Source organism: Coturnix japonica, chromosome 2 (assembly GCF_001577835.2).
Source record: "Coturnix japonica isolate 7356 chromosome 2, Coturnix japonica 2.1, whole genome shotgun sequence".
NCBI lineage: Eukaryota > Metazoa > Chordata > Aves > Galliformes > Phasianidae > Coturnix > Coturnix japonica.
Window position 1 is genome coordinate 39,908,818 of NC_029517.1, and position 25,549 is coordinate 39,934,366.

Consider the following 25,549-nt stretch of genomic DNA (forward strand, 5'->3'; position numbering starts at 1 on the left):
ATGCATCAAGGGCGTCTGACTGATTCTACTGTTGTTATCAAGTACCCAATGGAATTGCTTATAGCGAATTTGGCAGTAATACCCTATAGAAGGAGCACTTTGTACTTATATAGTACCTTTGATCCAGGCATCTAAAAGGAGGGGTCTGTCATGATTGTTATAGAGGGCAAAACAGAGGCAGACAAGATTTTCCCAAGATTGCACAGGGAAGTGGCTGCAAAACGGAGGTGGACAAAGAAAGAAACTCTTTCCCCCATGCCTGTTTTAATGCCCCAAACTCAACTCCAGGAACGTTTTCTTGTACCACAACTGGAGTCAAACTTCAGGAGTCAAGAACACCACGGTCCTTCTGCCCATTGCTGCACACTTCCATGGCATGCAGCACCACTCGATAATTCCCCTGGAAGGTGACCAACCTTCACAGCCTGCTGGCCCTGCACTGCCAGCGTTGGCTTTGCCAGCTCTTGCCGCCTCGTTGCCCTCATTCTTACCCTCCTTTTGGCCTGTGGAGCCAAAACAGGCAACCGTCCTGAGAGAAAACACTGCAACAAATGAAGCTGGATGCCTTGGACCTCCAACTTCAAGGCTGTTCACCTCTTACAGCGGGAACCTACGGGTGCCCAGAGGCTGGTAGGGGGACACTGCTGCAAGCCCTACAACATAACAGGAAGGAATCAAAGATGATTATTATTAGAGTAACTACTTCGAGAGCCATTTTAATGGGACAAGCCTCCCTGCCCTGTACGGGGTGCGGCCCCACAGGGATGGGAAGGGTGCCCGGGCCGCCTGGGAGGTTGGGGCGTGTCCTGTGTACAGCAAACCCTCCTTATTTTTTATTTTCACCACAAGGAAGAATCCCATTTGAAAAAAAAAAAATAAAAAAAAAATAAAAGCATCGACGGGAGCAAGTTGACGTGCAAATCGCTGTAGAAAAGGCTTTTTTTCTTTCTTTCTTTTATTTTTAGTCTGTGTATTACTGAATACAACGAGAGGAAAAAGAAATACGAGCAGCAAACTCATATCCCCGCTCTCACCGTCCCGCAGCCCGCGCTGAGGCGCCGAGGCAGGGCCGCGCCCCGCGGGGCCGCGCACGCTGAGAGGAGGCAGCCCCGGTGGTGAGGAGCGGGTCCGGGGCTGCTCGCTTCTTTCGTGAAACACCAATAAATCGCACAACGAGACACTTGTCTTTAACAGCCGCTTCCTGGAGAAAAACGCGAGGCGCGTTTTCGCCGACGCCAGCGGAGCCAGCCCGCCCCCCCCCCCATCCGCCACCCAAGCTAGGCTGTGTGAATCGGGGGCGTGCGTTGCGAAACGTGCTTAAAACCCAGAAAAAAAAAATATATATATATATATATATATGTATATATATACTGAAAATAGTCTTCTCCGTACAAACAGACGGTGCAGGGACGCAGCCTCCAGGCTGATCCCCGCGGCCGCACCCCTCAAGCACAACTTCACTCGCTCGCTCCCTTCTCCCCCACCTCCGGAGCTCAGCGTCCCAACCACCACCGCCCGCCCCCTCCCTCCTTCCCTCCCCCTCGCTCCCTCCCTCCCTCAGGCGGCTCCTGCTGCCGCCTCGGCCTCCTCCGTCTCCCTCCGCCCTGGGAGCCGGGCACTATTTCTCCTCCCCCTGCCCTGTGCGCTGGGTGCCTGTGGAATGCTGCGCGCTGGGCCCGGCCGCGGCGGCAGGATACAGCCAGCCCAGCGCTCGCTATAAGAGCCTGCTTGTGAGCGCCGCCATTTTAAGCCTCTCTCCCGGTTCGGCGCTGGGAGCAGCAAGCAGCGGCGCTCGGGGACTACCGCCGCCGCCTCGCACGGTTGCTATACGGGAGGCAGCGGCGGGGGACGCAGCTGGGAGAGAGCTGAGCCAGAAGGAGGGCGGCACGAGGAAGGAGAGACGGATCCGGCCGGGATCGCCCGGGCGGCAGCAGCAGCCGGAGCCCGAGGGGACGCTACGCTCTCGCCTCCGTGCCACGTTAGTGCCGCTTCATCCGGTGGGATCTCGGGGCGAGCCCTTCCCTCAGCGGGGAGAGGGAACGGGGGGGGGTCCGGGCTTCGGATGGGAGGGTGGGGGGCTTCGGGAGGGGGGGCGGAAGGGGTCGGGACAGCTGCGGGAGGCGGCAACTGCGGCCCCCGGGGCCTCTCGGGAAGCGCGTCCCGGGCAGCGGGGCGAGGCTCGGCGGGCATGGGGCTTCTTGGGAGGGTTTTTCGGTTCTCGGGGGGTCACCGAGCCGCCGTCGTGGTGGTGGCGGGGTGAGGGGCGGAGAGCAGTGGGTTTGTTCGTGTAATTAACTAATCACGGCCGCTGCAGTGTGCGGGAGATAGCTGATCTGATGCCGCGTGGGTTTTCGGTCTTATTTGCGTGCCTGTGATTGCTGGAGGGCTTACGCTGTTCATGGGGGTCCGCGAAGTGCGGTCGTAGCGTCAATTTGAGACACCCTGTAGCCCATCTGGGGACCGCGGTTCCCCCCAGCTAAGGCGCTTCGAAACAACTTGGCAGTCGCTCCCAGCTATGTTTGGGGCACTTATTTCCGGCTCCCCGTGAAACGGGAGACCCAGGTGTGTCCATTCCTGAAAAGCCATCTTTTGTGCACGGTCCTGGGGCAAGTTTCTCCCAAAACTCCCCAAATCTTCGGTTATCCTCTAGCTGAAACTCGCAGCAGGACGTCGTGCAGTCGATTGGATTCTCTTTTCCCAGAAGAGATACCACCGGTAGAGGTTACTGGGAAGGGAGGACAGGCTGTGAAGGTACCGCGGGCGGGTTGTGAATTGGAGAGCAGCGGTGTTGATCTTTGCGGTCGGCTTTTACTTCTTGATCTCTTTCTCGTGGAGCGGCCATTGTTCTGACACTCGGTACGTTCCAGACATCTGTGGTCCTCCCATCCCCCAAAGTATGCAGTGGTGAATGGAAAGAGGCCGGGCTGGTATGCTGAGGTCGGGGGAAGGAAATCAAGGAGGGGTTTTAGTAAAACAGGATCTTTGTGTGCTCGGAATAGGGCAAGGGCAGGCTAGGAAACTACCTGGACGTGTCACTATTTCCTTCATTCTGAGTTCAGAATTAGGGGAGATAAACTCTTCCTTTAACAAATTTGCTTCTGAATGTTAGTAATGTCCTCCTGCAAGCCTTTAAAACTGCAGTGAGCGTGAAGCTCATTGCTGTTTGTTAAGTTATAACGTGAATTTCAGGAACTGACAATGCAGGAATCTAATGTTAATCTTGCACCCTTTATAAAAGGTGCTGACAGCTGCCTTTATCTGTGTGTTGCAGAATGGTTGGTACTGCTGGAAATGAGCTGCTGAAGTGTTCAGGAAAAGTCTTAAACCTCTCTAAATTCAGCCACTGCAAGAAGAATTGGATCGAGTGCTGGGTTCTTCTGGAGCCCTAAGGAAATATCACTGTTCTGTGGCTATTAGTTCATACATCTGTTTAGTTACAAACTGATAGACATGAGAACGTTCATGTTGATCTGTTTGACTGTTTCATTTCAGAGTGTGGGGAAGAAATCAATAAAAACACCCTGATGAAAGGACAAAGCAGGAGAGCTTCTAAAAACAAGGATTTGCTTTAAAGTCAATCCATTTTTCAAATGTAGCCTTCTGTTACATCTCCTGCAACCCAGGCTTCCTGTTCTTACCAAAGCAATAAATGGGCTGGGCTGCTTGCCTGATCCATTCTCATGAATGCTTGCATGTTGCTGTGACTGCCTGGTGTGTCAGTAACCAGCTTATCAAATCTCAGTCCTGAAACCTCGCTGCCCTTCAGAGATGAGGCTTTCTTTGTGTGGTGAATGTTGGTTTTCGTGACTTTAAACTAACAGAAGCTTGTGTTTAGTCTTTCAGAGCGCAGTGCTTAAGTGAATTCTTTTGTAAAGGAGAAAAGTCGGTTTTGGTGGCCTTCTAAATGACTCTTGGAGTAGAGAGGCACATAGCAAGAAGGGAGCAGGAAAGAGCAATTGTAATCATCTGTCTTTGTGAATGGGAGTCTGATGGTGCTGTCTGAAACTTACGGCTAAAGATGTTTCTGTGGAATACTGTCTGGTAGGCAGATTAGTGTGCAAACACAGCAGTAAGCAGAATCGCTCCTGTTAACTCAGTTAAAGCTGGTAACACAGGGCTGGCGGTGATGATGGCAGCAAAACTTGTTCTGTAACTCTGGCAGACTACGTACTGCGGCAGGAAAATCAGGACCGACCTTACTTATCTTAAACATCATATACTTCATAGGGCCTGATAAGATTTGGTGAGAAACTATGCAGGCAGCTGGGGCTTGTGCACGACTCCTCAAGCATGTGCCTGCAAATCCTGAGCCTCCTGCCTTTCTGGGTGGCTCTGCAGGAGCTCCGGCTTAGCCGTGGCACCGTGCTAATTCTGCAGACTGCGTGGCACTGAGTATTGCATGCGATTTCCTTGTCTGTTCAGGCAAAGTGACTCCTGGTAAAAGAGGGCAGGGCACTATTGCTGGCTGACTTTTTGGTTAAGCATTAGAAGGCTTGTTTTGGGGGTGCTTTGTTGTGTGACGTATCCACTGCATTGGTTAGAGTTACCAATGTGAGTAGCTTGACTGGTTAATTTTAATATCCATCTCTGATAGTTTATTCAGAGCTAGAATTTTCTCTAAGCTGTGTTGGGACTATAGTCCCAAAGGGCAATGACTTAATATACTCGTTGTGTGGCCTGTGTTGTCTCTTCTGGGATGAGGAAATAAATAGCCAGAAGTTTGTTTTGTTGTACTGGCAGATAAAATTCATGTGCAAGAGAGAGCTTATAATGCCTTTTGCTGGTGCTGTGTGGAACCCCAGTGTGAGCAGGTGAGAAGTACTTGCAGGTTAACTTGGGTTTCATTCAAGAGCAAAATGTGTTCAATGCTTCCCTCATCTTGGAAGGTATGGGCGCAGAAGTTGCTATGTAGCTTTAATTGCAGAAACTTTCAACATTTAACACATTCCCATTTGCTTTAGAAGACAACCCTTGTTGACTCACTATTACAGAAATGGGATGTCCGCTCTAATGGTGAGATGAACTCTAAGAGTTCTAAGGAATAAATTAATCCACTTAAAGGCTGAAAGAGTTAATCTAGTATCCTAGGCTCCTGCTTTTAAAAGGTAGCATGAGCTCGCTGGAACTCACTGGAGCTGGCAAATGCCACACGTGTGGTTTAAGGGTATTTGCTGGAACTAGCATTTGTAGGTTGACTTGCTGTGCTAAATCTGTATAAATTGGAGAAGTTTGCCAACTATGCAGCAAATGTAGCGAGTATTTCTGTATTGTCCTGGCAACAGTTCAGGTGCCCTCCAGTGGTCAAAACTCTTAACATCCTAGAGGTGCTGATAAGTGCTGTTACATCATCAATTTGTCTTAATTAAAAGTGAGCTGAGAGTTAGTGTGTTTGCTTAGGCAGTGCTTGTTGCAGTGTTGTAAATACTTTGTTCTGGCTGATGGGCTGAGGCCACCAGTGCATATGTGCACTTTCAGATTTGTAAGTCTTTCACTGGTGTCAGTGCAATTATGACTAATGCTGGTTTCTTAAACCTGAGGTTAATGTTTAACATCCATATTTGGGGTTGGCTGTGCAGCTGCGGCCAAAGGAGAAACTAGATTATGGTTGGATACTTTAGGAAGGGAGATACAGTGACAAGTTACAAAGTATTTGTCTGGAAATAAGTTACACTCTCTGCATAAGAAACTCCTGTAATACAGTGGCTGTGGGTCTTATTATTGATACATGCTATCAATAACTGTGGAATTCCTGTGTTGTTTTTACATTCTGGGCAATGAGTTTGAGAGCTGGCAGTGGGCTGTTACTCAGCTGCTTTAGTGTTAAATGAAATGTGATGTGATTGTCAGTGTTCTTGTAGACTGTCTCTAAATGGTTGTCATGGCAGGCTTATTTTCTGTGTGTGACTACTGCACTTTGCACTGAGGGATTCTTAATTGATAAAAGCAGGGGTATGTAAACCAGAATCTACAAATTGTGCACTCGGTTTAGTTGTACTGCTTGCAGACTTTGCTATGGGCAAAAATGGTAGCCTTGTTCTTAACTGAGGAAGGCAGGGGTACACAGTGTTAGATGATAATTGCATTCCTCACATTCAAGGAGTTGACTTTCTAATCTGTGATACAACTTCTTAGTGCTTTGTCTGGTTGTGGGAGTACTCCAGCGTAGTGAATGTTGCATGAAAGCCCGCATCATCACTGCTTAATGGTGAGCACATTGAGTTGAGTCTGTTGCTGAGCAGAAGCGACTCAGTAACTGTTCTGAGGTTCCAGGCATGAATCTGTGCTGCTTAGTTGATTTAAACAATGAAGACAGAGTAATTGGGTTGATAATGCAAGTTCATAACTAGATTAAGTTCATAAACTTGGAACTGTCATAGCAGTCCTTTAATGCTGGGCTTCAAACGGTTGTCACATGGTTGGTGTATATGCTATGTGAAGGCTAACTTCTTTTCTGTGCTGGATGTGCAACACTCAATAAGCAGTTGATGCAGTCTCTTCCATCCTATCCTAAATGCTAACGTTATCATCAGCTCCTCTTGGACAGAGGAGTAAGAGGCAGAGATACTTGAGCTAATGTGGACTACTGTATTAAATTATAGTATTTTGCTAGTGCTGCAATGTACTTGCCAATGAAATGCTCTCTAAGTCATTGCTTTCAAGCATGAACTGATGATTTCAATAATCAGCTTGATCACAGCTGTTGCTTCTGTCTCTTGGAGACAACAAAAGTCCTTATAGAACACAAATGAAATCCCAGTGCATGGTGTAGCTTGGAGAAGATCGCTTTGGCCATTCCATTTGTAGGTCTTGTTAGAAACTGTTGGTGTGCTTTCCGTGATTTTTTTTGAACAAAAAAGATGTTAACAGAGCTCCTGCGGAATAACTAACTGTGCTGTGGATCCTATCACACTGTAACTTCACCAAGTGATAAAATCCAGTGCTGTCAGATTCAAGATACTGCAGCAGAAATACTCCCTTAAGTGGCAGAGTTTGTGGATTGAGGAGGTGCTGTCTTTGCACTGTCAGTTACATGGCAGGGCATGTATGCAGGCTTTCCAGTAGCATGTGGAGTTTCAAAGTTAATCTCTTAAAGTGATCTTTTCAGCTCAGTGCCCTGATAAGCTGAGTTATCTTTTGATACAGTTGCCTTTTGAGATTGGTCTATGCTATTCAAGCTCCCGTTTTTATGTTGTTGGACTTATCTTAAGCATTTGTTGTTTGACCAGTAGCTCTTAGACCAGTGTTGTGTTCCTTTACTGGAACTTTTAATGGGTTGTTTTTAAATGAGTATTTAAACCTTACTGCTTGTGAAGACCCTGACTAACTGAACAAATTGCTTGGGCCCCTATGCTGTGTCTGTTCCCTAGAAGTATTGCTCTTCAGATCCATTCAGCTGAAAGCCAGTTTGGCAGTGGGAGCAAGTCTGTTCTTGATGCATTCCCATTACCTAAAGCCCCAGTCAGTGGCTGAAGTTGTTCCTTCTGGGTGGCATTCTTCTGTTAGCCTGGTGAGGAGAAAGCACTGAGTGCTTCACTGTAGTCTTAGCTGCACTCAGAGCTTAATGTGCTATCATTTGACAAGCTGGGTGGGATGTGGTTCTTCACCAGCTTGCTGTCTCTTCTAGAGGGGAAAGGTATAGCTGGTGTGAGTGCCCTGTGCCATCAGATAATTCATGCTGCATCTGGCTGTATGTGCAGCTTTCCTGCTCCTCTGTGTGAACATAAGGCTGCATGGATTCAGGGAGGAGCCTCTTCATTTTTCTGGCCTTGTAATCTGAGTCTTTCACTGCCTTTTTTTTTTTTTTTTTTCCCCCTTTTAAGTCTTAACCTAGTTCTTAGTCTAGTTAAGACATCTAGATGCCTTGCCTTGAGTTCTGTTCAGCGCTTGTAATTTACTTCCTTAGAGAAATAGAGCAAGAACAGAAATATTTGCCCGCTGTGTGCTTTAGGTAATGAGCATATGCATAGAAACTCAGTGCTCTTAATTGGCCTCAGATTGCTGAAATGACTGAAAATAGAGTAGCATAACATCTCATTTTGTGATGGGGCATCACTTGAAGAGTTAGTGTCTAGAGGCCAAACTGCTTTTTGCAGAGGGAGCCTTTAGATAACTAGCAAGGCAGAAGGCATGAGCTATAGAAGTCTGGGGGGAGGGTAATAAGATGGGGTACAGTAAAAAGCAGAGAACTTCTAGTGAGCATTAATTGATCTTTGTGTATGTCAGATATCCCTTTCCCATTTTAATACTGCCTGTGGATTACTTGAGCTTGTTCGTTACCACTTTCCACATGTATTAAGGGTATGTAAAACTTGACAATGTCAAACTCTTCTCTTTTTAGGGAGGTCACTGAAACAGATACTACTCAGGTTTCTTAACTTCCTGATGCTTACCTGAAGAAATGGGTCCCGAAGAACAATTTTCTTCAGATTTAACATTCTGTGTAGTGTGTGTTCAGAGTCAAACTTGTTGTGATCTGCTTATTGAAATCAGAAACAAAACATCACCAATGGCAACTTCTACCTCTCTGTAGGCATCAGCAGAATGTGTTGTCAGAGGTATTAGAGCTGGATAGTCCTGCTGTTGCATTTACATACAATATTGAGTTTATCAGTGGGTTGAAGTATCCTTCCTTAGTAATGGGTGGGAATGATTAGAGTTAATGAATTCATTTGCTCTGAAGGCTGGGGTTGGTAAGCTGGATTCAGTGCAGTTATGTGCTGCAGAAGGAAAGTTAGGTTTCCTGTCACTTGGTAGCTCTCAGTTGTGTTTTTTCTTAAGCTGTTGCCATAGTTGAGGTTGCTACATCTTAGCTACTTAACTACCAAGGCTGCTGTGACTCATGGCATGACATTTCTTGTGGGGGGACTGAGGGCTGGATGAGTTTCTACCACCTAAACAGAAAGACAGTTCACATCTTCTAGGGCTATGAAGAGTCATGGTATGTTCCTTTTCACAGCAGTAAAAAAGGAATGGTGTTTCCCCATGCTGTATCATTTGACCTGTTTATTTTTGATGTTACTTACTAAGTTACTTCTGTTTAAAGACAACTTCAAGTGACCTGTAACATTTTCACCTGGTATTAAATCAGCTTGCTTGAATGACCTGCATAAAGTCAAATTAATATCGTGACTCCCAATATGGATAAGGGTAAATGTTGACTTCTCTGTCCCAGATTTAGTCCATGAGAACAAAGTAGTCTGTTGCTTTGTTTAAATGTGATTACTTCCAGCCCTGAACTGCTGCTAGAGGCAGTTTTTCAGTGAGATCCATAGCAGTTTTTGTCTGTCCAGGTCCTTAAGCTGCTGGTAGGAGGAGCAATTTGAGAAACTGAGGTTTTTCAATTCAGAAGCCACTGCTGATACACGACAAATGTGGCATTAATCAAGTCCTGCCAGTACTTGGCTATGACTCAAACTGATCTGTTTGTTGCAAGCACTTACCACAAAGATGGTTACTCTTAGAATTGTCAGGGTGACTGAGGTCTGCAAGTGTTGCTGCCTCACACAGCGTGGGGATGCTGTTTAGTACTTGGTTTGTGGATATGGAATGTATTTTAGTGAAATTGTGTTGTTTTTTTTTTTTTTTTAACTTTTAAAAGGATGTTTCATGTAAAGGATTTCCATTTTAATTTTATTTAAATAAAGCTTAGCTTTGTTATCTGTTCCTGCTCTGAAATAAAGGTCTATTCATCAACAGTCAAGCCTGTAAACCCAGCTGTCATTCCTTAAAATACACACAACCTGTGCCCCTGGAATTTCTTATTGACCTAAGGGAGCAACTCATACATTAAAACTACCACCCCACAACTCAGTGGAAGCCAGAAATTGCCCAAGTTAACTTTTGTGTCCTCTTTGAAAGGATAAGGGAGAAGAGAATTTTTCCTCCTGTTGGGAAAGGGAATAATGAGAAACTGAAGGCCCCATATGTGAGCTGAAATTCTTTTACTTTTAAAGATGCCAAATGAAATCCATGTAGATTGACACATGCCCTGGAAGTTTGAGTCTTTTCAGTTTCTCAGGTTATCTCCCTTACTCTGAAGCTCAAATCAGTTAAGTTTCAAGCCGAATGCTGGTATCCAAGTGTTATTGCTCTCCACAATTGCTTTTTCCTGTAGCTATTTAAATCAGTTCTTAAACCAGACTTTTAAAGAGAATCATAGAATCTCTCAGGTTGGAGAAGACCTTAGAAGATCATCAAGTCCATGTGTAACCTAACCATAGTACCCTAATTCTAACATCCCTCTGCTCGATCGTGTCTGTGAGCACCACATCTAAATGGATCTTAAACACATTCAGGGATGGACAAAACAGGTAAACTGTTGGGATTCCCCCTATGGAGGAGGAAGAAACAAGTTTTAAGTTCAGTGCTATTACAAATCAATACTGAAGTGTGTATCTCAGTTGGATCGTGTCTCTGTTCTACTAAAAGCAGTAGAAATAGTCCTGCCTGCTGCGAGATTGTGTAGTTGAAGTTAAAACTGGCAGAGAGAAGTGTGGGCCTGCTTTCCCTTGATAAAAATAAAAACTGGAGGAAAGAGTGAAGAAGTATTTTCATGCTTAATGTGGTAAAAGAGGCAGATCACAAAATTAGACCTAAAGAAAGCTCCCAGGAGAAAACTGTTAGCATGTACTTCTTTGCTTGTATGTAGGTGTGAGCCGTGATTTCTAACTGCTGCAATTTCATTATGAGCTGAAGATTTGCTTGTCTTAGTGCCATTTGGTGCTGATGCTTAACTTAAAGATGCAGCTCTGGAGCCTGTCCTAGATGAGACGCAGTTTGTGAGAGCATGGGCAGTGTGCTTTAAATAGATCAGTTGATGGGGAGATGTCAGACTTCTTTTCCCATGTGAGGCTTTCCCAAATGCTGCTTTCAAACAAAAGATTTCTGAGAGACTTAAAACCTTTGGTATTCAGCTTGAGCGGTTACCCAGTTTGTAAGTTATTACGTCTGTCAGGTGTAATTGGAGTCAATTTTAATGAAGGTTTTCTGTTAAGATTAAGGCAATAACCTTGAAAGAAGGTGGAAATATACCGGCTGCAAATATGAGCTGTTGTGTAGGCTTGCAGATTGACAGTGAAAATGAGTTTATTTTAGATAGGGTGCAGAAAAGGTGCAAATGGTGTTGTCTTAATGTAACAGGCAGGTAAATACCAGGCTGGTACTTGCCTCCTGCAATAGGCTTTGCTCCTAATGCTCTCCATATGTAAGACAGCGGAAATAAACAATTTTGTGTGCTTTGTATCCCGGTGGAGCTGCTTCTCTTTAGAAAGAGGATTAAGTTTCATTGAAGCTGATCTATTGTTTACCTCCTTGACATACACTGTCCTTGAAAATCAGAAGTTAATACTGAAGCTTTATTGATTATTAAATTATTCCTTGAGAACAGAGAAACTTGAATTACTCTTCCGTATTTTGAGTTACCAATTTCAAGTTAAGCTTGTTCTGCTCACAGAAGATTTCAAATGCATGCATGGGACTGAGGGTCCCTGGTGCAGTGCCTTGTTAATACTCTTTGTATGAGAAATGTGGTAAGTACTCATTACAAAAGTCCATTTAAAGCTGGAGCTGCTGGTGCTTGCTAAATGAATTGATGTTGTCCTGGGGGAAGCTCATAAGAGGTTAATAGGACTAAACCTTAGCAATGCCATGTGGATATTTGTTGTGCACAACATAATACTTGGAGGAATTCAGGCCTGAATTTTGAGCACTAGGCACTCCTTAAAACCAGTGAGGGCTACGGAAGTTGGCTATGGTGCAACATTTGTCTTTGAAATGCAGTAAATCCTTTTTCTTCATTATTCAGATCCATATTACTGACTTTGACAATGTAATGTTTCTAGTCCTGCCTCCTTCAGGAAACCTGAGGAGGAGCTGGATGTAAAGGAGCTTTATGATCTTTGTGGGGTTGGGGTTTTTCTCTTTGTTTACCTTTTACCTCAGGAGAGGCAACAGCACAAACCTTTGCACCTAGGCTGGGGTTGTTTCTGTCAGAGGCAGCAGTTGGCCTTAGTGATACGCACTGGGAGGAGTCAGCAGCTCCTCTGGGCTCTGTTCTACCCCCTGCTAAGAAGAGAAGGGAGTGGGAAGCGAGATACTGAAGAACGTTCAGTTGCAGAAACCCTAAAAGCAATCGGAACGTACTGCTTTTCCCTGGCTGGCTTTAATCTGTGGTTATTTTTAACTTTGAGGATTAAATCCAATTTCACATCTAAATTAGGAATGCAGGCTGGAATTGCTGGGGGGCTTTATGGTTGTATGAAATGCAGATTAGGACGTTAGAAACTTTGAGGTGCGGCAAGCAGGCTGATCTAAGGTCAGTGCTTCAAAGTCACACTGTATCTGACTGATAATGCGCTTCTGAACACTGGACTGTTCTCACTGCTAACCTGCAGGTGTTCTTCAGCTTTGTTTTTAAGTGTTATTGCCATTCAGTACTGTTCTGTTTCTGCATGGAAGGTGTTAGTGGGACTGGCAAAGTAATGTATGAGGCTTGTGAGGTGCTATCAGGATGTTGTATTGGCAGTTCTACTCACTTAGACAGCCAGGAGAACTTATAAATTAATGGTGAAGTGATAGTTTGAGTTAGTTTCTCTTTCCATTTCTTTACCAGTGCTTACTCCCAAACTTTTAACAGCGTCTGGAAAGAATTGTTTTGTAGCATTTAAGGTAGTGGTGGGGGGAAGGATGTGGAATGCATGAAGCAGATGAAAGCGGCTCATCTCCTCCAGGCTTCAGAGTAGGATCCATTTGGAAGCATCAGCATTTCCAACTGCTTAGCAGCATATTTACTGTATGTTGTGTTGTATCTTAAATCATCTCCGTGCTGCTTATCTGCTTCACAGGCAAATCTGCTGTCCATTTTAAAAGAGCCAGGATAGGGATGCTGCCAAAAATGGTGGGAGCGCTAAGTCAGGACAGGCAGGACTGGTGTTTGTGCAGCAGAGTAATGAGTTTGATCAGGAGCTGCTTGGGGTATCCTGCAAGTAGCTCAGACAGTGAAACGCAGCCTTTCCTCAGCATTGTGTAGTGCCTTTACTGAGAGCCCTGAAACTGCAGGCATGTCTTCTATGGAATTACCATTTACTAAAAGCTGCTCCTGAAGGAAATCCTTAAACTAAGTCTGTCTTTATATAGACTTTATACAAATATAGCGTCAGATGGACTTCGTTCTCCTGACACAGTACAGCAGACCTGTCCTTGCCTTTACTTCATTGTCTAGGAATGTTTTGATCAGCACAGCTCTAACACCGAGCACAGACTGAAAGCTGATTGCTGGAAGAGTTGGTTTCGCTCTCTTCACTAGTTACCACTACAAATGTTTCTATTTGGCTAGCTTCCAGAACAGGCTGTCATTGGCCCTGTGTTAGTGCTGGAAAAAAAACACTACAATAAAACTGATATAGACTAGTAACAAAATAAACCCCAAAACAACGGTGTTGGACTGCAGGGGGAAGGGGAGCAAGTGGAAAGCATGACAGCATCGACTGACCCATTGTGAAGCAGCAGCCTCAAGTTTCTCCTTCAGTGTTAATGAGGAGACAGCTACAGTTGTATGGTACTAGTGCTTTGGTAGTGTTTGGTGATATTAGATGGTGGTGCGTATGTGATTTGATACAGTATTTAATCATAGCTCAGCCTTCCATGCTTTGGATTTCAGGGAAAAAAAATTAGTTTGAATTAATGTATGTATCTGAAGCAGAATTTTTGATTTTTTAAGACTGGTTCAGTTTTCTATTTTAAGTTCACAAAAGAGTGTTTTTATATAGAAAGAAACCTTTCTTCTTGTGGTACAGGAAGTGAGGAAGGAGGTTCAGTTATGAATTTTTCTAACACTGAAATGATAGTAGATTGCCTTAAATGGTCGTTAAGCTTCCTTGGCACAAGTCCTTATTGTAGCCCCATATCAAGCAGTTTTGCTAATATCTTCAGAGTGGTTTTCTGAGAAGGGGATGAGCAATTCCAACATTTAGCTCTTGTTTCTGCAGCACATCCAGGCCATGTAATGTAATGTCTGTACTTCATCTTACACAAGGATAGAGAAGTAAAAAATGGCTCTATCACGGTCATTTTTCACTTCTTTTTCTCTTGTGGCTTTAAGGAAGTGAATGTATCTTACATATAGCCTGCCAGGAAAAGTCTACGTGATATATCTCATTCTTCTGTGTCCATAGGGGGGTTGCTAATTAGCACTGAATATACTCACTTTATCAGTGACGTGGCAATATGTGCTAAGCTTTAGCTTGCAGTTCTACTGTCAAGATATGAAATCCTGTCTTACTAGCTCTGATTAGCGTTTAATAAGTTCTAATCTTGCTCTTTTTTAGAGTCTCTGAAAGGTAGCAGGAAAGAGTTCTGGGAGCACAGCAAGGAACATGGCAACCCAAGGTATATAATTTATTACGCTTAATTTTTTATTAGACCCTACCAGTTGTAATAAAAAAGAGTTAATCTGGCTCCTTACTTTCCTTTTTAACTCTAAGTTGCTTGAATGGAATAATGCCTACTGTACAGCAGCATTTAATACCTTACCACAGTAACTTAAGCCTGTAGAGAGGTTTGTCATCGTAAATGTTTTGAGTCACTTAAGTATGGCCAGGTACCTAATCATACGATGTGGAAAGGGAGCCTTTAAGCAGCAGACTAAGTCATAACAACAGTGATTGCTCTGTATGCTAGTCAGGCTTATAGGTGTCTGCAGTGTTTTGATATAATGTCTCAGTTTAAAATGGCTGTCTCACTTTCTGTGCTACACTCAGCTGGGCTGAGGTAGTTGCTTATAATTGTTTATTTTACTGTAAAATCCTAGTCATGTCTTGAAGGACTAATACATGCTGTGACTAAACCAAATTGTTCAACTATTTCTTACAGCTGATTTGATGGAGTTGGATATGGCCATGGAGCCAGACAGAAAAGCTGCAGTCAGTCATTGGCAGCAGCAGTCATATCTGGACTCTGGTATCCATTCCGGTGCCACAACAACTGCTCCTTCTTTGAGTGGCAAAGGAAATCCTGAAGAGGAAGATGTGGACACAACTCAAGTCCTGTATGAGTGGGAGCAAGGGTTCTCTCAGTCCTTTACCCAGGAGCAAGTTGCTGGTAAGGCCTCCTCTACTACACCAGCTTGTTTAGATATGCAACTTAATAATACTGAAAATAAAATACTGAATCATTATTAATCTAGAAGAATGTTATTTCTGTTTGAGTTAAAGATATACTTACCTTGTTTTTCAGATATTGATGGCCAATACGCAATGACTAGAGCTCAGAGAGTGCGTGCAGCTATGTTTCCTGAAACACTGGATGAGGGAATGCAAATCCCATCCACACAATTTGATGCTGCCCATCCAACTAATGTGCAGCGCCTGGCTGAGCCATCTCAGATGCTCAAACATGCTGTTGTTAATTTGATAAACTATCAGGATGATGCTGAACTTGCAACTCGTGCAATTCCAGAACTGACCAAACTGTTGAATGATGAGGACCAGGTAAGTATTTTGTTAGCTATGGTCTAGCATGCCTACAGGGATTCTTTGATGTCCTTATACTAAAAGCTTTCTTTACCTACTCCTGTAGGTGGTGGTAAACAAGGCTGCGGTTATGGTTCATCAGCTATCCAAAAAGGAAGCATCTCGCCATGCTATTATGAGGTCTCCACAAATGGTGTCTGCAATTGTACGTACCATGCAAAATACAAATGATGTGGAAACAGCCCGTTGTACTGCAGGCACACTACACAATCTCTCACATCATCGTGAAGGCTTGTTGGCAATCTTCAAATCAGGAGGCATCCCCGCCTTAGTTAAAATGCTTGGGTATGTGGATTGCTGAGACAGTAGTTTGTGTCTTTGAGCTGTTGCTGGTAGGTGCAGATATCATCAAGCTTTTCCTTTTGTAGGTCTCCAGTGGATTCTGTGTTGTTCTACGCTATTACAACTCTTCACAATCTCCTGTTACATCAGGAAGGAGCTAAAATGGCTGTCCGTCTGGCTGGAGGGCTGCAAAAAATGGTTGCCCTGCTCAACAAGACAAATGTTAAATTCTTGGCCATCACAACAGACTGTCTTCAGATTTTAGCCTATGGCAATCAAGAAAGTAAGGTAAGTGCTTCAGCTCTTGAAGTTCTTCTAAATGAGCATGCTTGCTAATGATGGCCTTAAAAGATCTTGTACTGATGTTTGTTCTGAAACCCATGTCAAGCTAAGGATCTTGACAATTGCTGAGCAGTTTGACAGTCAGTCTTGGTCATTAAAGAAGGATGCATTGGTGGAAGTGTTCATGGTCACACAGCAAGACTTTACAGAACTGACTATTAGTTGTGAATAGCTTTTTTGAGAGATCTGTAGCATGTGGTTTGTGCAAGCCAGCCTACTTGCATGACCAGGAAGTGACAGTGCTATATTTCTGCTGTCTTTCAGCTGATTATTCTGGCAAGTGGTGGACCCCAAGCTCTAGTAAACATAATGAGGACCTATACTTATGAGAAACTATTGTGGACCACAAGTAGGGTGCTGAAGGTGTTGTCAGTCTGCTCCAGCAACAAACCTGCTATTGTTGAGGCTGGTAAGTACGTTCCTTGTACTTTTCTATTTAAAAAAAATAAAGGTATACTGGACTTCAGAATCAGTACATTCCATACTAACCAGAACAGAAGCTGCCAGCATTTGAAATTAAACACAGTTGGTCTTTGATTTCTAACTAGTTCTAGAGGCCTTAAGTATTAAGTCTGCTGTGGTATTAGCATGTGCCTTCGTGGCCTAATGTTGTCAGAATTGTCTCCTTAGAATGTACTTTTTTTTGTCAATGTCACAAAGAGAATCACAGCTTTTTTTCTTCCTATGTAATGAAGGGCTGGGGTCTAGGCATATTAGGTTACTAATCCAAAGAAAGAACCAGAAGCTTGTTAGATATTGTGAGAAAAACTATTCCATTTACAAGATGAGTAACACTGTGTGACAAACATGTATTATTATCTTCTAGGTGGGATGCAAGCTTTAGGACTCCACCTTACAGATCCAAGCCAGCGTCTTGTCCAGAACTGTCTCTGGACTCTGAGAAATCTGTCAGATGCAGCAACCAAGCAGGTAAGTGGGCCTTCTAAGGGATCAGGATCGAAAGCCAACATAGTGGAAGAGGAAAGAGACCTAATTTTCTTTTCCTTTTGCAGGAGGGAATGGAAGGCCTTCTAGGAACTCTTGTTCAGCTTTTAGGATCAGATGATATTAATGTTGTGACTTGCGCTGCCGGAATCCTTTCTAACCTTACTTGCAACAATTACAAGAACAAGATGATGGTCTGCCAGGTTGGTGGCATTGAGGCTCTTGTGCGCACAGTTCTTCGGGCTGGAGACAGGGAAGACATCACAGAACCCGCTATTTGTGCGCTCCGTCACCTCACCAGCAGACATCAGGAAGCTGAAATGGCTCAAAATGCAGTACGTCTCCATTATGGACTCCCAGTGGTGGTTAAACTGTTGCACCCACCCTCACACTGGCCTTTGATTAAGGTAAATTATGGCTGATGTCTGTCAGTGCTGAAAACCAGTGCTTTTTAAATATAATATTACCTGAGGAAAATACTGTGTTTCCAAGGCATTGGAGAATGTAACTCTCTTGATGGAGAGGCTACTTCAAATGAGCAACTTTCAAGTTGTTTCTTACAGAGATCCAACTGTTTGGGACTGACTGATTTAATAACAAACATACACAGTGCTAAATAGCAAACACACCCCTTATGCTCTCTTATTCCTCACCTCCTTTCTGAACTGCAGGCTACTGTTGGATTGATTCGCAATCTTGCGCTCTGCCCTGCAAACCATGCCCCACTGCGTGAACAAGGTGCCATCCCACGGCTAGTTCAGCTGCTGGTTAGAGCACATCAAGATACCCAGCGACGTACTTCCATGGGTGGAACGCAACAGCAGTTTGTGGTAAGTGGCCACTAGGAGCTACAATTACCTAAATAGCTATTGTTTTAACATTTGCTCTGGTTTATATTAGTCTGCACAATCTGGTAGTATGCTGATTATGCTAATCATTCTGCCTTGGCAGATCTAAAATGTTTCTGAATGCTACAGTTAGTAGAAGTACTGGTTTCACCTACCCTGGCAATGAGTAGTTCTTTATGAGGAAGTTCCATCCTTGTTGGAACTATGGGTTTTGGAATGTTGTCACAGCTTAATGTGTATTTTTTCATGCTTACAGCTGTATGAGTACAGAGAAATTGTCCAGGCTCCATAATTAACATACCTGGTTAGTGTGGCAGAATCAGTCTTGATTTTTCCCTCCACCTGTTAAACGTGCTGACGAAGGGGAAGTTACATTAGCATAGGCAAATGGAAGCAATACCTACCAGTACAGGACTGTAGTTAATACTTGCAAAGGCAAGCCAGTCAGAGCCTCTTCATCACTGATTAGCACTTTTGAACTTAGTAAACAGCCAAGCTAATTCAGCTTGGGGAAAAAACAACAGTGTTGTCAGATGTTAAGTTTATAATGAACTGGAAAAAAAAAAAGAGAGCACAGGGAGATGTTCCACTGAGGTGATTCACTTCCAGAATTTATCTGGATAAACTAGGCCAGGACTTAGCAGGGACGGTTTAGTTTGAAGGCCAGCAATAGGCAGTGGGTATTGAGGCAACTGGGGGAGGGATGTGTGCGCAGGAGACTGACCGATTCTTTGATAATGATCAGCTCTTTGACAGTTGTTTTAGGAGATAATGTTCAATATTTCAGCTGAAGTGCCTTTTCTTTCCCTGACTGTAGGAGGGTGTGCGCATGGAGGAAATCGTAGAGGGCTGCACTGGAGCTCTGCATATTCTTGCACGTGATGTTCACAATCGAATTGTTATCAGGGGTCTAAATACCATTCCACTATTTGTGCAGGTAAGCTGGAGCTCAAGAAAATGCTGTAGTACATACTAGTATAACTTCCCCAATGCCTTGTTGGTAGAACTGTTAATTTGCATTGTACTAAAGTTCTTTTCAAGCAGAAGAGTTAAAAGAAACCCTTGTTATGATTGCAGTTGTTGTACTCCCCCATTGAGAATATCCAGAGAGTAGCTGCGGGTGTACTTTGTGAACTTGCTCAAGACAAGGAAGCAGCTGAAGCAATTGAAGCTGAAGGTGCAACTGCCCCTTTAACAGAACTACTCCATTCTAGGAATGAGGGTGTTGGTAAGTGAACTTAAAATTAAGTTTCATACTTACTGGAAAAGTATCAAACATCAAAAGAATTGATGTTGACTAAATTCACTTTACTTTTTTAATAGCAACATATGCAGCTGCAGTGCTGTTCAGAATGTCTGAGGACAAACCACAAGACTACAAGAAGCGACTTTCAGTTGAACTGACAAGCTCTCTGTTCCGGACTGAGCCAATGGCTTGGAACGAGGTGAGTTGTGTCCTTGTGTGAATGGTAACTTGGGGAGACTTTACTTTCAAGTCCCTCTTCCTTCCAGTAGTGAAGTGTAGATGCCATCAGTGATATGGATTCAGTTTTACACATGTCTGTAGCTTCCTTACTCTTTACATGTTCATGTTCAGCTTGTAGGTTTGTAGAAAATGGTGCAAGCTTCAAATGTATACTCTTGTCCTAGGGCAGAAGTTTATATCTAAACAGGTGAAACTGACAGTTTTGGGAATTCATTACATAGGGCAAGAAACCTCTCTAGAACTACAGACTTGCTCAAGTAGAATAATGAGCGAGTAGCCTTAGAGCTGCTGCTTTAGTGCTTTCTTTTCAGATACAAAGAGTCTAAAGTTTAAGTCTCATTTTGCTCTGTGTGTAAGAACTCTGTAGGTCTCTGTGCTGCTTCTCATTTGAAAGGACAGCTCAGCAGTAATCTTTAGGAATTTCAACCAGTTCTTGCAGGTTGTCCAAACCTGATGAACTGATGATAGGATACAAGCATAACCATAACACTCCTCTAAGGACTCTTATTTAGCAAACTCTGTAGGACTAAGAAGCTTGGTGTGGGTATGCCACTTTTATGTTCTCATTAATTGAGAATTGAGCTCTCAGACTTGGAAGTATTTGCAAGCTATTACATGAAATTTTTTCATGCTTAAAGGCCAGCACAGTGAATTGAGACTGAAAACTGCCATTGGGGAATGTTTCACTAAATCTGTCTTTCCCCATATACTTACTTAACAGTCTTACCTTAATAATATGTAGTAGCCTTTGGTTTGTAGTATTTCAGTGTTCACCTCTGATTTCCTGAAGTCTGTATCCATCTAACATGTTAACATGAGAAAACATAGCAAAAATGGTGTATCTTTTTGAAATACAGTGCAGAAGAGTTGGTTAAAAAGAAAAAGGATTTATGGCAAGCTTTAGAATTTCTTAAATTCAATTATTAATGTTGGCCCTAAGACCTGATGTGAAAACTGTTCTGTATCTTTTTGTGCACATCTAGACAGCGGATCTTGGACTTGACATTGGTGCCCAGGGAGAACCTCTTGGATACCGCCCAGATGGTATGTCTGTTCCATTCCCCTTGACTAAGCTTAATATAAGTCAAGTCATTGACTGTAAAGGAGAACTGCAAATGGCTGAAGAGTAAATTACTCCTCAGCAAGATATTGCAAACTGACAGGCAGATGGGGAACTGCCAGTTCAAATAAGCAGTTTCTGCAACACCTCTGGCTGCACTGAAATGGGAGCCATATGAATGTGCAAAATTGGTGTCGCTTGTCTGAGTCTTGCAAGAGAATCTCCCACTGAGCTGCTGTTTCCAGAAATCTTTTAAATCCTTTACAGATGGACTTGACAATTCCAGAAGTGCAGTTTTTCTTTAAAACAAATGTTGGTATGGTATATATATTAGTCTTTAAGTGCCAGTAGACTTAAGTCTATTGCTATGGGTTCTGAGTCTGCAGCCTTGTAGCCTGGTTTTGCTGTAGTATTGTTGAATTTTAGTACTGTTGATTGTGCAGACTAATGGCTTGGCTGGAATCTGCTCGTGCTTCTGACTGCAGTTGCTTTGTCTGCAGAATCACACTGGAAGGCTGTTTCAAATGATGGAATAGCCATTAAGGGCAGGCAGCAGATCATTTGGAACTTGGCTGAACTAGAAAAACAATTAGATGGCTACAACAATCTTCTCACACACTGATACTTGCAGCTTCTGATGCATCTAACATCTGTTAACATTATGCTCTTTTTCCCTCTGCCACCTTTTAACTTTCTTAGATCCTAGCTACCGTTCTTTCCACTCTGGCGGATACGGTCAGGATGCCTTGGGTATGGACCCTATGATGGAACATGAAATGGGTGGCCACCACCCTGGTGCTGACTACCCAGTTGATGGTCTGCCAGATCTTGGCCATGCCCAGGACCTTATGGATGGGCTGCCTCCAGGTGACAGTAATCAGTTGGCCTGGTTCGATACTGACCTGTAAATCATCCTTTAGGTAAGAAGCTCCAATTGTGAATTTAAAAACAAAACAAAAAGAGAGAAACAAATTACTGGACTCAGGACTTGGTTGGCAGGGAGGGAATGGCTTAAATGGGTCCCAGTGTGACAGAATACTGAGGGGGAGGGGAAAAAATGCTCTGGAGACACGCATCAGTTTGGATTGTAGGAGTGTATGATTTTCTGCCGTGAGGTATGGAAGTAATTAACTGTAACGTCTTGTGCATCACCAGCTTTGTGCAGTCTTTATGTTGAAGTAACTTTTACTGAGGAACACTGACATTATTTTTCTGTTTTCCTTTTTTGCAGCTGTATCATCTGAATGAACTTGCATTGATTGGCCTGTAGAGTTGCTGAGAGGGCTCGAGGGGTGGGCTAGTATCTCAGAAAGTGCCTGACACACTAACCAAGCTGAGTTTCCTATGGGAACAATTGAAGTAAACTTTTTGTTCTGGTCCTTTTTGGTCGAGGAGTAATAATACAAATGGATTTTGGGAGTGATTCAAGAAACGAGGAATGCACAAGAATGAATTGCAAGATGGAATTTATCAAACCCTAGCCTTGCTTGTTAAAAATTTATTATTTTTTTTAAATCTCTGTAATGGTACTGACCTTTGCTTGCTTTGAAAGTAGCCTTTCTTTTCGCAGTAATTGTCGTTAGGTTTTTTTTTTTTAAGTCTCTCGTAGTATTAAGTTATAGTGAATATGCTACAGCAGTTTCTAATTTTTAAGGATTGAGTAAAGGTGTAGAACACTAATTCATAATCGCTCTAACTGTATTCTGAATAAAGTGTAACATTGTGTAGCCTTTTTGTATAAAAAAAACAAACTAGACAAATAGAAATGGTCCAATTAGTTTCCTTTTTAATATGCTTAAAATAAGCAGGTGGATCTATTTCATGTTTTTGATCAAAAAACTTTATCTGGGATATGTCTGGGTAGGGGCCAGTAAGAACTGTTTATTTGGAACCTTGTATTGGACAGTTTACCAGTTGCCTTTTATCCCAAAGTTATTGTAGCCTGCTGTGATACAGATGCTTCATGAGAAAAAATGCAGTTATAAAATGGTTCAAGATTAAAGTAAACTTTTAATTCGCTCTGTGTCAAGTTATTTCAGACTGTGTTGACAGGTCCTCCAAAACCTGTTCTCAAATTGTGCAATGCTTTCACTACTTCAAAGGCAGAAACCAAGAACTGCTCCCCTTCTCCATCCCACCTGGCGGCTGCTCTGTCCTTTGGAGATCACGGTTAGAATCATGGAGGCTTCCTCCCACAGTATTTTTCCCCTTTCAGGTTCCTCAGCAAGGCAGCTATGCTTAGTGTAGCATGCAGGAGAAGGTCCTTCACTTATAAGTGCTCAGCTGCTCCACTAGCTTTAACTCAGCCTGAGATAGGACCTGCATGCAGCTCACCTTCTCTAGAGACAGCACTTGTGCAGATAGAAGTAGGTAATGCTGTTAACAACTGCTGGATAATTTATAGACTGTGCACATCTGCACTCTGCAGCTGTCACCAGCCTCTGCCCAGAGTGCTCATCCTGCCTCTCAGAGCAGATGAGATCACAAGGGGAAAAAGCTATAAAGGATCACAGCTCCTGGTAGCATCCCAAGGAGATGAGAGCTGAAGCAAGCTACAAAAGGGTGCTCTCCTTTGCTTATGGAGTAGACAAACTGCAGCTATGCTGATGTCTCATTGAGTAACATCCAGGGATATGGCAATGAAGGGGATTTCATTTCTTATGCACTATGGCATCTACCAGTTCTGGAGGACTACTGCTGGATTTTATCATATGGACATGGCATGTACACACACACACACAGCAAAGTATTTTTAGTAAAGAGGTATAGTCTAATGCACATCACCAAGCGTAAGACAACCCCTTAAAATGACCAGCCAGGCCCTTCAGCTGATCAGCAAGACATACACAAGCATTTCTGACGCCTTAAAGTAGTGAAACAACTAAGCTGTTTATTTTATTTACACTTCTCACACTGGCTATCAGGTACTTGTGCTACATCACACAATGCCAGCAAGGTGAAAATAGTAATCAAGAATTCACCCAGAAAGAGCTTGAAAAAAGGCTGTTCCTTCTGGAGAAGCCAAAGCTGTGCCTGTGCTCAGACACTGGCGGAGTGAGTTAGGTCTGCTCTGCTTGTGTGAAGATGTTGATTCAGGACAGCTCTGAGCATCACACACAGCTGTGTATTTCAGTGGGCTGATCAGACGCAGTTCACTTGGTTGGCTTTGGATTTTCACGTGCTACTGTTCTCAGAATTTCAGATGCCAGGGATGCAACAGCAACATCAGCATGACAGCTGGAATTAAAGAGAGTGACAGAAAGCTCTTACGTATTCGCAAGGGAAAAACTTGTTCAAATCCCACACTTGCCATTATCTATGCTGGGAAATTCTCAGCATCGCCCATTGAGTAACTTGAACCCCATTTTCCTGTTGAGCAGGAGGAACACACAACTAGTGGTTCTGTCCTGCAGCACGTCTTGTGTAAAAATGAGTTCCAGTTTAAATTCGCAGTAACTGCTGCCTTGCTCAATCTCCTCCGTGAACGAGAAGAAAGATAAAATCTATCCTGTCCCCATGGATCCTACGCACAGCTTGACAGGAAAATGACTCCGCTTCTGCTTTCTCCCATACAGAAACAAGCAGTTTTTTTTAACAGGCTGCCATCCTTCATGATTAACTCAGGAAGTAACAGCAGTAGGGCAGCTCGCAGCTTCCCTTGTTGCTGCTAATGGCAAACACCCGCTGACACCTCATCTTCTGGGGAACACAATACGTGCCCATGAAACCCTGGTGATCGGTACACAGCATAAACCAGTTTCTTACCAGAACACTCAGTTGAAACAAACATGTTGGCAACTGAGAAATGCACTGCTAAGATCCCACATTTAAAGTTCAGGTTGAATTCCACCTCACTACTAAGCATGATGGGCTGGTTACATACCAACCCCAAGGCTGCCTGTTCCGACTAGCCAAGAATACGTAACAGAGAGTTTGGCAAGAGGCAGCTGCTACAAGGTGGTGGGAGAGCACCGAGAGCAGCTTGCTGCCCAGCTGTGCCTCTGCCCTGTAATGGCACTGCTTGCTTGTTGTATTCCTTCCGTTGCGCTGAAAGAGGAGAAACCGGTCTGTGAAAAACAAGCGAAGCAAAAACACGCCTCACCCACTCTGCCCTAGTGATGGTATGTGGGTGGCAGGGCCTGGGAGTTCAGACTGCTCGTGTTTCCAACTCAGCAAGAAGTTCAGAAAGGCTTCTTACCAGGGTTCAAAGCACAGGTGGGAAGAGCAGGCTGAAGTGAGTAGGTGACAGGGGATACTCTAGGGAAGATGGCACATGAGCGGGAGTTTGAGGGCATGGCTTAGCATCCATAATGTCCATATACAAAATGGCCAGTTGGCTAATGTTGATTGAGCATGCCAACCTTTTCCTGTCTATTCTGTAGGCCATTTGTTGCTGCTGGAGTCTATCACAGCCCCCCAAGATGCAGGCTGGATCCCTCCCAGGCTCCTCAGCAGGTGAATAGACAAGGATGTGCACCCCTCAAAGAATGGCAGGAGGGAAAAAGAAATCCGTGAGCTCCTGGGAGCCTTCCTGCCACTGCTACAGGCAGAGGAACCTGATCTGTCCTAATAATACCAGAACACTACAATTTGGTCTCCTGAGCATCTTGTGTCAAACAAGAGAGACTGCTGCTTATTTTGGACTCCATAGCATGTGGTTTTCTGAGTACAGAAACGTGCAGATAGATAGATAACAATTAGAGGAAGTCAGAGAGGCAGACTCAGAGCCAGCTGGTGGATGGGCTGTGCAGTGCATCTAGCGCTGAAATGCAACGAAAGAGATGGAAAACGTGTTCTAAAACAAGAAAAAAAACTTCCTTCCCCACTGTTACACCGCTGTCATCTTCAGTGGCAGTGCCAGTGTCTCCCTTAGGGAGAGCTGTCCTTTTATGTTAGTTGGATAATTTACAATATCATACAAAAAACGTGAGTCAGCATCTGAGGGAGACTCAGGCTGTTCAGGATGGGCTTGGTGTGTCCCAGCACACAGCAACTCACACTCACCACTTCACAATCATTTCCTCTCTACTCACGTCCCTGCTCCCAGCGCAAGGTGACA

General features: G+C 43.8%; 2 protein-coding genes across 6 annotated transcripts in view; one reads left to right on the forward strand and one right to left on the reverse strand.

Moving 5' to 3' along the window:
• Positions 1–1,704: 1,704 nt before the first annotated feature.
• Positions 1,705–22,509, forward strand: CTNNB1 (catenin beta 1). 4 transcript variants are annotated; one of them, XM_015854112.2, is made up of 16 exons: positions 1,708–1,978; positions 14,325–14,385; positions 14,869–15,096; positions 15,232–15,485; positions 15,574–15,812; positions 15,896–16,097; positions 16,416–16,560; positions 16,978–17,081; positions 17,165–17,503; positions 17,768–17,926; positions 18,762–18,881; positions 19,022–19,172; positions 19,268–19,389; positions 20,414–20,474; positions 21,190–21,410; positions 21,722–22,509. In XM_015854112.2, the coding sequence occupies exons 2-15, from the start codon at positions 14,373–14,375 to the stop codon at positions 21,396–21,398; spliced, it is 2,346 nt and encodes a 781-aa protein (XP_015709598.1). In that variant the 5' UTR covers positions 1,708–1,978; positions 14,325–14,372; the 3' UTR covers positions 21,399–21,410; positions 21,722–22,509. The 4 variants fall into 4 exon arrangements, with proteins under 4 accessions (XP_015709600.1, XP_015709598.1, XP_015709599.1 ...); XM_015854113.2 differs by having other exon boundaries at positions 1,709–1,997; XM_032442400.1 differs by lacking the exon at positions 1,708–1,978 and adding an exon at positions 2,707–2,856.
• The window catches only part of ULK4 (unc-51 like kinase 4), a 191,263-nt gene continuing 187,788 nt past the window's right edge, over positions 22,075–25,549 (reverse strand). For both annotated transcript variants that reach the window (XM_015854094.2, XM_015854095.2), the window contains one exon: positions 22,075–23,727. In XM_015854094.2, coding sequence (XP_015709580.1) covers positions 23,643–23,727 — 85 coding nt within the window. In that variant the 3' untranslated portion in view covers positions 22,075–23,642. The remainder of the gene's footprint in view (positions 23,728–25,549) is intronic.